The sequence below is a fragment of the Saccostrea cucullata genome, unplaced genomic scaffold (assembly GCF_032062105.1).
Source record: "Saccostrea cucullata isolate Sc308-1 unplaced genomic scaffold, CSIRO_AGI_Scuc_v1 ctg1813, whole genome shotgun sequence".
In the NCBI taxonomy this organism is placed as follows: Eukaryota; Metazoa; Mollusca; class Bivalvia; order Ostreida; family Ostreidae; genus Saccostrea; species Saccostrea cuccullata.
This window is the reverse complement of record NW_026923580.1, coordinates 17,704-29,840: the sequence shown is the minus strand read 5'-3', so window position 1 is coordinate 29,840 and position 12,137 is coordinate 17,704. Positions and strand designations below refer to the sequence as shown.

At 30.2% G+C, this 12,137-nt stretch overlaps 1 protein-coding gene across 2 annotated transcripts; it reads left to right on the top strand.

The window, feature by feature from the left end:
- On the top strand, nt 1-11,896 carry LOC134264404 (uncharacterized). 2 transcript variants are annotated; one of them, XM_062746695.1, is made up of 14 exons: nt 1-164; nt 5,307-5,396; nt 5,644-5,751; nt 6,190-6,274; nt 6,480-6,541; nt 6,795-6,848; nt 7,003-7,089; nt 7,998-8,036; nt 9,374-9,456; nt 9,790-9,872; nt 10,161-10,355; nt 10,585-11,015; nt 11,348-11,394; nt 11,519-11,896. In XM_062746695.1, the coding sequence occupies exons 1-14, from the start codon at nt 57-59 to the stop codon at nt 11,586-11,588; spliced, it is 1,542 nt and encodes a 513-aa protein (XP_062602679.1). In that variant the 5' UTR covers nt 1-56; the 3' UTR covers nt 11,589-11,896. The 2 variants fall into 2 exon arrangements, with proteins under 2 accessions (XP_062602679.1, XP_062602680.1); XM_062746696.1 differs by lacking the exon at nt 7,998-8,036.
- The last annotated feature ends 241 nt before the right edge of the window (nt 11,897-12,137 follow it).

Sequence of the window (12,137 nt, the reverse complement as noted above, 5' to 3'; positions counted from 1 at the left end):
TGTAGAAAATTTGGTAATCAACATCAGTGTTAATTAAGCCACATACAGAGCTGGGCATGGAGAAAATAAAATGGAATTTTCAGAGTCTGGACCAGCTTCACTACGCAGTGAACTCCACGTTACGATACGCCATGCAGAACGAGAGATGTAAACGGTGGTCTAAGGTAAGATACGGATATAAATCAAGGAGCTTTTACTCCTTGGAAATTACACCACATACCTTTGAGCTTTCCCACCCCCTTTTAAATCGATTTTCTTCCATCCCCCTTCACGTTTCTGTATCTAATTCTATATAGGGTTCTTGTATATGCATTTGTGATAGTGGTCTGTAATTATAAAGCAGAGATGACCCTACCTATACATGTGCATGTCAGTATGACTCTGTATGCTGTATATAATGAAATTAACACTGTAGCATACAGATTATTATTCAGTATTAGAGGTATACTTTTATTGAGTTTCGATTTGTTGATAATTCAAAAATCTTCACGCCATTGTCTATTACACAATGTTGCTATACACTATTATATAATAAATATTAATTCAATATTCTATAATGTTTCATGTTTCACTCCAATATATTTTATTTAATACATGTAATTCGTAGATTGAAAACTAAGTTTATTTAAAAAAATAGATGTGTTTGTGAATCACTGATACCTCTGTATGGCAGCTTATTGCAAAGGTTGAAGTCTCTAAAATGCAAGTCAATCTCCAAAGGTCAAGGTAAAAAGGTTAAAATATTTAGTATCCAAAAGAAGGTCCTGTCACAGGAAATATACATGTACCTGCGAAATTCGAAAGACCAAGTGTTGACTGTTCAAAAGTTATGGCCTAGGTGAAAGAGTGGTATATTTTTGGTATATGCGAATAGAATTCCAAGATAAAGAGACCAAATTTAGTGGTACCCAAAGAAAGGACTTGTCAGAATATGTGAAACATGAAAGCCAAGGCTCCATTTACTAAAACTTATGGGCAAGGTTAAAGTTTTTTTGACAAATACACAAACAGACGGCCGCACAGACGGGGCAATAAGTAAACTACATATCCCCGAGTCTTCGATTACAGCAGCATAAAATGAAAGAAAGAGATATCAATAAACTAATATAGAATTTTGTTTGAAAAAAGTGAAGACACTGAGAACAGGTAGAGAACGAAATTGTTTGGATATATCTCAAAAAGTACATGTAAGTACCATCTTCCATTTTTGTGGCCACCCTCTTGAAAAGTGGAAAAGAAAGCAAATGATTTAATTATACGTCGATGAGAAGATTTTGACAATGTTTGACAAAGATTTATTGAGTTCGAGCCCGACATGTCAGAGATAAGTGCAGACATTCCCTTGTTAAATACTCAAGTCCCGAAAGCCAATTTATTTTATTATGAGCGTGTCAAACGAGGACACTAGCTTTGGAGAGATTTTTAATGTAAAAGTAAACAATGGACCGAATCCGTTATATATTTGTATGAGTTTAATTATTAGCAATATTATCAGAAAAATGCAACTATAAAGTATTGTGTACTATTTTAAATTCAATGATACAAAAGTCGACGAAGTCTTAAAGTACATGTACTTATGTAAATCCAAACTGAAAGAGAAGCAAGAATCATACTTTTATATAATACGATGTTCGTTTTTTTTAAATAAAGTACACTCAAACTTTGAATGAGGCCAAGTTTTCAACCAATTTTAGTTTCATCAGATTTTCAATAAATTGCCTAGACCGTCACAAAAGCAAAAGTGCAATGAATTACATATAATTTAGATTAATATGCTTGTATGATTCACTGAGGAAGTATGAACGGAAATTTTTAATTGGTTGAGATTTAAATTAACTCTCAACTTCTACAAGAAGTATATAGACAATATCAGTCTAAAAAATGAATCATTTAGAACATTACTAGTATAAGAAAAATCTTTTCTCCAAGATAAGAAAAAAGGTTTATAATACCAATGAACTATAAAAATGAAAAATAATTATAAATGGAGGAATACATGTTTGGCACTCACTTAAGAATATTCATGCAGTGTTAATATGTTTTAATTAATACATTTTTTTTTATTCTCAGGCACTTTGAGTGCATACTGAATAATTGACTCCAAGTGGATGAGAAGCTTTTGAATGTTTACATTAATGTTTAACATTGTTTTATTGATTTAAAGGATATCGTACCACATACACGTTAAGTTAAAACACTACTTCGTCAAGTACAAATGTACTCTCTACAGAGACCCTACAGCCAAACTACCTTTCATTGAGAGCATGGCAAACAGGTATCTGTTCCGAAGAAATTTCACTGTAACGTGAAGGGAAATGTTTTTTAAAAGTTATGAATTTCCAATATTCATAGATCTTGTAGATGTTAATCAGAGTATTATAAAGGAATGAAAGATTTGTTAGTGCTCTGTCTCAAGAGAGCATTTGTTTTTTTGTTTTTTTTTAAAAAAGCATTTTTGGAGAGTTAAATTGAGAAATAGAGGGGTGGGATGGATTTTTTGTACATTGTTGTTTAAAAAATACCATACATATAATATAGTACTGAATTCCTCAAGGATTACCGATTGCTGGGAGTGATATCAAATATTGACAATGATGACAAATTTATGTTTTATTATTTTTCCAAATATACATTGATTGAAGTAAACAAATTCGAAACAAATTCTTACAACTTACTGCTTCCTCTTCCTTATTACGTAAGGACAGATGATACAAAAAAAAATGGATGCCTGGAGTAGTATATATTTTTTGGCCTAATTTTATTGAAAATGATGCAAATAATAAATTTGTAGAATACAAAGAATTTGTAAATCTCCTGTGATATTCAAAATTCTGCCTCTCTGAAACCATCCTTATTAATCTATACAAATATTTTTCACTTCAAATCTCATTTTTGTGAAAATTTGAATTAAAAATTAAAAATTACGCGGTGAAAGTTATTTATCTTACTCATTAACACATGACTCAGGTTGTTAATTTCATATCTTTTGACAAAAGTTTGTTTGTATCATCTGTCCTTAATGTGCATACTTTCTTTAGCAAAAATATTTTACAGCTAAGATGTTTTTTCCTTCCCTTTTTGCATTCTTTAGGGGATTGTGTTGTGGTTGTTGTTCCCATTAACTGAATCTAGATTTAACTATGCCGTGAAAGTTTATATATTGTTTTAAAATACTTTAAATTTTGAGCACCTTTTCTAAATGGATGCGAGGGCAAAACACGTAAAGAGAAATTAAGATTCTTTATAAAATGCAAACGTGACATATCAGAGATAAACTCTGAATTTGGACAAAAAAAGTCCTAAAATAGAACGAATACAAAAAAGACTTTTGCTGTTAATTAATCAAAACTAGCATCGGGCATTGTTGCATATCAGTGGGTCTTTAATGTAAGAAATACCTGGGTAGACCAATTTCGTTATTTAATTGTTAGTTTGTTAGATAACGTAAACTGTACTTAGTGATTTTAGCACATACAAGATAAAGAGTTGACGGATAGATTTAAATCGTCAATACCTTAAGATTTAATTAATTATGTCTCAAAAATAAAAGAAAAGGTACAGAAACTACCCTTTTCTTTATATCCCCACATAAAACTCTGGAAAAGGCCTTTTAACGGATAGTCTTTTTTTGCATTGCCCCCAAAATACTCGTATATTGATTTTGGAATTGATATACACAGGTATAGGTTAATGATTAATTGCCTTCTGCTGCTTTTTCAATGAAAATGGAATTCGTAAAATTACTTTGATAAATTTGATAAATTATCTTGTTCAAAAACATTCTGAATGTACACACAAGTACGCTGAAGGTGACATATAAAGATGTTTGAGTTTCTAATTAACTATATCTTTGTTGTTTTTGGAGACCAAATCTTCCAACTATCTATTGGAATTCCCATGGGTACCAAGTGCGCCCTGTTATAAGCAGACTTTTTTTTTGTATTCATATAAAGCAAAATTTGTTCAAAATTTTAATCATGGAAAGAAGAAAACACTTGCTGTGGCCTTCAACCCGACATTCAGATATATCGACGACGTAACACATATGTCACTATTAACAATGGTTATTTCCATTCTTATGTCAATACGATATATCCCAGTGAGTCTGAGATAGAAGATACCGCAAAGAGTGACAAATCTGTTTCATATTTTGATATTTTACATGTACTTTAAAAAGACGTTAATGTCAATCCAACATCCAATCTCTATGATAAACATAAAGACTTTAACTCTTCATTCGTCAAATCCCGTACTAAGTCTTACACAGCAATATACATGTACCTTCATCACAACATACGGAGTTTTTATCTCTCAGTTGATTCGATACTCAAGAGCATACTCTACGTATGTACAATTTCTAAAACAGGGTAAATTATTGACAACCAAGTTGCCGAAACAAGAGTGCCAGCTGTCTCGTTTAAAGTCATCATTTCGTAAGTTCTTTAGTCGATACAGTGACCATGTCAGCAAATACAATTTAACATTGAGTCAAATGCTGACTGACATTTTTCATACTACAGTAAAACTCGATTGTACCGAAGTCAGTGGGGCCTTTAAAATTACTTCGCCATATCCATAATTCGTTATATCCGTAGAAAGAATTCGTTAAATTTATGTATCTGGGGATCCAAAATAACTTTGTTATATCAGTGAATTTGCAATATCCCTGCGTTACTCCATTATTTACACACTGAATTGACGACAGATTTTTCCTTCATTTCCCGTGTGTGACCGGTCGGCAGGGGATGCTTACTCCTCCATGGCACCTGATCGCACCTCTAATGTTTAGAAGGTCCATGTTTGCTCTCCTCCTATTTTGTATTGTTTTATGGACTTTTGAGCTTGAATGCTGTTCTTTTTCCAAATATTTCATTGAAAAAGTGTGGTAAAGACAATTTTTTCCCATGACTTCTATCTGTTCTGTACATGAACACGTAGCAGCCCCTATCAGTTTTCACAGATATTTAAGCAATGTTGATTTAAATGTTGATTAAATTCTGATTAAAATAAAATAATATAAATTATGCTAAAAAGTTCGAAAAAAGTCCGATTTTTTAAAATAAGAAATGTATAAAACATTTATTCTATTAAAGATATAACGTAAGTTGCAATGAAATAAATGTATAGTACCTTAATGAGAAGATATCATGCATGTTTAAGATTTTTAAATTATAAAGGACAAATTTAATGCTACTTTTGCACAAATCCATTTACTTTTCCTGTGAGTTCCAAAAGCAAACAATTGCTACTGTAACGGTATATTATTTCTTTACAAAACACCTTATAGATTTTTTTTTTATTAACAGGTGATAGAGACGTATAACCTGGTCCTGTGGATGATCGACCTGAAGAACCTCCCCAATGATTACGAGCCCCCAGCTCTCTACCACATGCTGGTACGTAAATTACTTTCCTTTTAATGTGTCTCTCTGTGTATAAACTTGTCCAAGTTACTTTGTTATATACACATATGTACATGTATAATTATCATTTAAAATATCTGGTGTTTTTCTTGATACAGAACAGGGAGGATAATAACCATTGAATCTAACATAAAGCTGTTGTTATGGAATAAAGAATGAATTCTGAAAAAAATCTATGGATTAAAAATTTAGCATATATCATTTAATGTTTTTATTGCAGATGTATGAGACATATTATCACATTGGAGTCGCCTACCAACACATAGGGGACCATAAAAGAGCAGCTGACGCCTACACAAACGCCATCAACACAGTTTCTATTCCTAAGGTAGAGAGATCTAATTGTTGACCATAATATTATTTTTTTTACTATGACAGTTTAATTTCATATTTTTAATTTACAAGCAATTTTATTGCTAAAAGGACATACATGCACCAATATTACTTGTCCATTTACATACCATTTAAAATATGGCATCAATGACATCATGTGTAATGAAAGAAATATCAAATGTCAAATTCTTCAAAAAAAAAAATTCTAGAATAAAGTTTCTTAGTAAATCAAAGTACGAAAGAATATTTTAGTTAACTATAGCAGTAAACTTTAGCTAAAATAAATTTCTGTTAGGGCCCGCGCGCGCAACAAAGCTTTACCGGTATTATAATAGAACTGTCTCCTAAGCTATAAGCATAAACTGATTCAGAAATTGAAAAGAAATATCCTATAAAAGATGTAAGTTATTAAGCGTTTATATATCTTTTTTAGAATGGTTGTTTGGCCGGGTGTGTTACCAATTCCTGTCTGATGACACCATTATACGCAAGAAGAGCTTTTGCATATGTTCGAATAGGTAATTTGAATTTATATTATCACTATAATGAACTCGCTTGCATTTCAATAAAAAGTGCTCTAACATGACTTTTCAGAAAAAAAATCTTTTCAGATGTAAAAATCGTACATACAATCTTACGAAACCCTAAGAAAGAAAGTTATCTATAAAATATGACAGATATGGCAAAGTATTCAAAACTTCTCTATCTTAAAATATATTTTAGGTGATATGAAAAATGCAATGAAAGACGCAGAAAAGGCAGTGGTGCTAGACAGTAAAAACCCTGTGAGTAAAATGCCAGAAAAGTTTTAGGTAGATGTATCTCTGCAAAGCTACTGCTATTGTTTAGCATATCAGGTAGTATTTATATACTCTTCGTTATAGACTTACTTTTATTTAAACCTATATTTTAATTACTTTTCGTTGTTGAATCTTGTAAATATTCACTAAAAACTGCTACTATGCTTTTAAGCGATTTCTTTCTCACAAACCTAAGGAATTTGGAGATAATTATATAAAAACTAATTATATATTTCAGGATGTGTACTGTATACGAGCTTTAACAAAAAGTTCAGATGACAACGAAGGAGCGGTATGATAATATTATATATGTGTAGTAAAAAGTGACATTGAATAAAAACAAAAATCAAGTGAAAAAATTCAATATATTATCAAATCATAATAATAATCAGAATAAATTATTTTTATTATTTCTGTAAAACGTGTAATACTTTTTTCTCTCACAGGCTTTGAAGGATGTTGAGCTTGCATTAAAGTTTAAACCCGGTCATCTTTGTTCCTTAATGTTGCGATCAGCACTTACAAAGCCACTGGTAAGAGACTTCATTATTTGAAAGATTAGTAATTTTTACTTTAAAAATAAATGTGTATGATACCCTTTAGGATTTATAGCATACATGTATATTTTAATAATTTTAGAGTAACTGTTTCCTTAGTTTCTATCTGTAGTTACCGAAATAAAAAAAAAAAATTATGATATGAAATATTGGGGGCAAATAAATCGAGATGTAATATTTTTGCTATATATGCAAAATGTTAATTTAAAAAAGGAATGAAAAAATCAATTTTAACTTATATTTTGGCAAATTCAAACAGCTGCGATCAGATGCAAAATAAAAAGCAGATTTTATTTATTTAGATCTTTCCTTAACTACAAGCCAATTTTCACCCCTGTTTTATTTTCGAGGTATCCGCCCTAGTTGCTTAGGAAACAATATTACTTCTTCACAAAACTGTTGAGGGGCGAATTGAAAAGTAGGGGATATTAATTGTTTTCAAGTATATGAAAAGTCGAAAATAACTCGAGGTAAAAATAACTCTGTTTATAGTTTTAGTAAGTATGTTAGATTTATATCTTTTTAGGAATAGTTGTTTTTCATATAAATATAATGACACTGTACTTATTTCAAGCATAATTGTCAATCTTCATACGAATGAACCCAACAATTTTGTTAATTTTGTTTCATCAATTTGCAAATGTGTGTCCTTAGAGAAATATATCATAGTTATCAAACATCTATTTTAGTTCAATAAAAAAAAATATAATAAATAAATTTTAGACTGATGACTTACAAATGACGGTAATATTTCTATGCATTACTTTGAAACCTAGGTTGCATTGGATATTTTTGTTTCAGAGATTTTAACGTTTTTTTTATGTGATGGACATATATACAATATTGATTTTCTGTTTTGATTTCTTTTTCTATTTGGAATAAAGGTTTCACAATTTTCAAGCTTACTTGCCGTAGTCCAGAAGGTATCGCACATGTCATTTACGTTGTGTTTGGAGTGTGTTGATTTCATACTAATCTAAGACAAGTCTTGGCTGCTAGCATGTATATTAAGATCTTGTAATTACACAAAATTTATATATAAAATTTCTTTTTTCACATTTCCTTTATTATCTATATTTTACATATACCGAGAGTGCATGAAAATATTAATGAATACACTATGTGCTTTCCGTTTGATTCCAGGGATCCGAAAGAACCATTCTTGTAAATCGTAAAACAGTATTAAAATGTTTTCAAAAGCTATAAGAGTAAATCAAAAATATTATATTATGTAGACAAAATTTACATGTAAATATAGTTGCTTTGTTTTGAACAGGACAGGTTTTATTAGACTTTTGTGACTGATATTAGAATTTTTATGTTATTTACAATGATTTTTTTTTCACTATAAAAATTACTTTAGCTTAAGTTTCTCATTGTGCTTTGACATCACTGAATATTCTTTACTTTTATCTGATAAATAACATATTTCAATGGAAACAAAAGCAATAATTTTTTCAACGTTAATGGATTTAAAAAAAATATTTTAAGAGGCACATTATGATAAACAAGGCAGAAGAGATCGTTTTCTTAATGCTCATGTATTTAAGTCTGAAATAGAAAATTGCATATGCAATCAATTGTACCATTAACCCAGTTTAAAATTGACTTTGGTGCATCCTTATTAAAAAAAATTAAAATTGTATGCGAGATAACTTTTACTTGCCTTCCAGTGAAAATGTATACCCCGGTACCCCTTAACATAACTTCGTCCTATTAACGACTGTCTGATTTTCAAAATAACTCGCATTATCCTTTATGTATATTATTGAGTTTTAGTCCAGCTTTAAACAGAATTATTGAAAAAATGGAGAGAAGATTGAAAATAATGAGCTTTTAATGAAGACTAGGCATGTGAAATTGCATTTTTTTGTAATAGATGCGAGATGATGTCAATAATTTTTTATAGTATATCTGAGAGTTTTTAGTATGTGCTTCAAAATTTTTGCAAAGTTTTATCAATAATTCAACAGGAAAACACTTTTCAAATTTGACAAATTAGATATACTCATATGGCAACTATAGAGCTGCTTAATAAATTTGATATTGCATTACTTTCAAGACATCCTACAATGTAATACATGAATTATTATCTTTTGAAAAGAATTGTTTTGATTTATTACTCTTTATATGCCATCATTAATATAACAATACCATGATGACGTATAAAAAGCTGATCAAACTAGATATTTTTTAAATTAGATTCTTACAATGTATCATAAGTCTTTAATGGGATGCCTCTTTCTTTGTTTTTAAATAGGTGGATGCAATGAAATCTGAAAATGAAAGCTGTGCCACAGTTACGAATTTCAGACACCCATGCATTATGGAATTTTACGACAAGTAAAGTTTATCTTTTGCAATCGAACTTAAAAATTGATCAATCATACATATAATACATGTACATGTAATGATTCAAAGAAGATGAATGCATTGTTTCAATATACATTATCTGAACTGGAGTAAATAGAGTTCAATTAGGAATTATTGTTTTAAATATGAAAAGAACAGAATATATATTTTTAAAAAAAGATCGTTATTTAGTTTTTTATGCCATTTGATTTCAATTTTGAAATATCCAATACATCAGTATTTAAGTTATGACATTTCTAGCATTTATTTACTTGTATATAAATTTTATGATTGCTACAACATTTAGGTGAATTGATTTTGCAGATACTTGTTTACCCTGTGTGTACCACACACCGTTGTCCAAATCGACCTGACGCCCAATAAACCAAGCAAGAAACAGTTAGCAGGTTGGTACAAATGGCATTTTGCAATTATCCAGATATATTTGTTTTTCAACTATATTAGAAAACAAATAAAACAAGTAAAATAAAATCTGAAGAAACATAAAATCTACAAAAAAAACGGAACGTCTAAAAGATGAACTTAGAGATTGCACATGTACATGTAGTAAGAAGGAGTTGCATTTCACACGATAAAGGGGTTGTGGGTTTCTAATTATAAGTATGCAATATTTAATTATTTTAAGGTGAAATCGTAAAGCTTACATTCACCAATAGAAATATTTTTTAATCAAGAATCACAAAAAGAGGCACCCAAAGACACACTTAAACAGCGACCTTTCTCTGCGCCAGACAGGATATCTGTTGAGCCCTTCAAGTGTGGGACATCTAGTAATGAATTTGACAAGATGGCCACAAGGAGACGAAAAGATTATGGGGAGGCAATCCGGAAACATATTAGTCGACCGAAAACAGCAAACGCATTTTTTGGTAAAAATATTCTTGTATTAGTTATATACATAAAAATATCATACGAGTCATTTTGGTAAAATGAAAGCTGAAGAAAAATAAAAAAAATTTAAGAAAAAAGGATGGCCTTAAGGTAAATATATGACAGCATAATTATGATTAAAAGTTCTTTCATATTGTTTATGAGTTTATGATTATTTAATGATAAAAAATAAGTTTTAACATGTGTAATACATGACTTTTTCTGCAGAACAATTAGAACGTGAACGGAAGAAACAAGCCGACATAACAGAAATGGAGAGACGGCGAGTTGTTTCAGCAGGAGTCAAGCGTCTTAATGAGACTGCATTAGTTTCCGGTACTGCGCACGCAGAGTCGCATGCAAAGTTAAACAGGCGCTACCATTCAGCACCAGTTACGCGCCTGACAGGGACAAAATTAAATTCAACGTCAACAACAATAAAAGATCTAGAAAGTTCCAAGCCACCAAAGCCACAGAAACCAAGTTATAATAAAGAAAACAAAGAAAATATTCCAAGGTCTTCCACCAACAAAAATAGCACAAAGGATTCTGAATTACGCAGAAATAAATCGGTGACCATAACGGAAAATTCTCCGGATGTAAAGAAAATCTCCACCAAAAAATTTACATTTCCTACTCCAGTGAATTATTCAACACCTGTAAGTATTGACGTTAATTTAAAATTGTAACTTTTCAAAGGCTAGTGTTATCTTGGATTGTTTTTATCAATTTGATGTTTCCTTGAAATCGATAACTCAAATCATTGTATGTCTCTTTAGAAAAAAAATATGTCCCTTCCATGAAGAGTTTGTGCTTCATAAATCCAATTTAAATGACATTAAATCATGAGGATCTCCCCTTTGATACATATTCTCAAACATTTATTATTATCAATAAAGTTAGTAATGTAAAAAATGAAAGATTTTACATGTAGTAAAAAATACAAGAAAACAAAGATGCAAAGATTTTGATAGAAACTTTTAATGTTTAGGTATTTCAACCGGTGAATGTTCGAGATGCCCCGAGGATGTATTACAAGTAAGCAGTCTTTGACCTAATACTGTAATGTTGTTAAATGCTTTATTTCAAATTTTCGTTCCAGTGAAGGTTATATTTAATTTGATTTATTAAAAAAAATTTCAATATCTTTTTTTCTACCTAGACCTTGGAAAGGTGATATGCTACCTGTTGCAGAAGTAAATCGACATATTCTTGCGCCATGTTGGAAGTAATACACAATTCAAGTACCATATGTGACACGGTTTACTTAGATATTATCTTAACATTGCTATGAAAGAATTTTTTAAATTGAAATAAATTCATGTTTCTCAACTTTATTTTTCCCCCCGAAAACCTGTACATGTATTTTTCTTAAATTGGAAAAAAATCAATCAATTATATCTAATCCTTTATAGGTGTACATTGTCTGCATGATTATTGCATTATAGGTGTACCATTGTTATGGATTATTGCTTTAGAAAATATAATTAAAGAAGATTGAAAATATTGTTGCAAGTTATAGCCATGTTTTGTTATATGACTTTTTGCCCTTGACTTTAAATAAACTTCGAAATTAATAGAAAAACAATAATTCAATATTAAAATTTCCTCTAAAACTATAAATACCCTAACGAAGGAACATACTTATGAAGAATACATATTGTTTATATGATATATGGTATACCATGATACAGGTGTGCTTTTCATATCCTTTAAGAGAAAACCGGTCTGAACTGGTTTTATTGTCGACTGATTTCAAACATATTTTTCATTCTTTATAA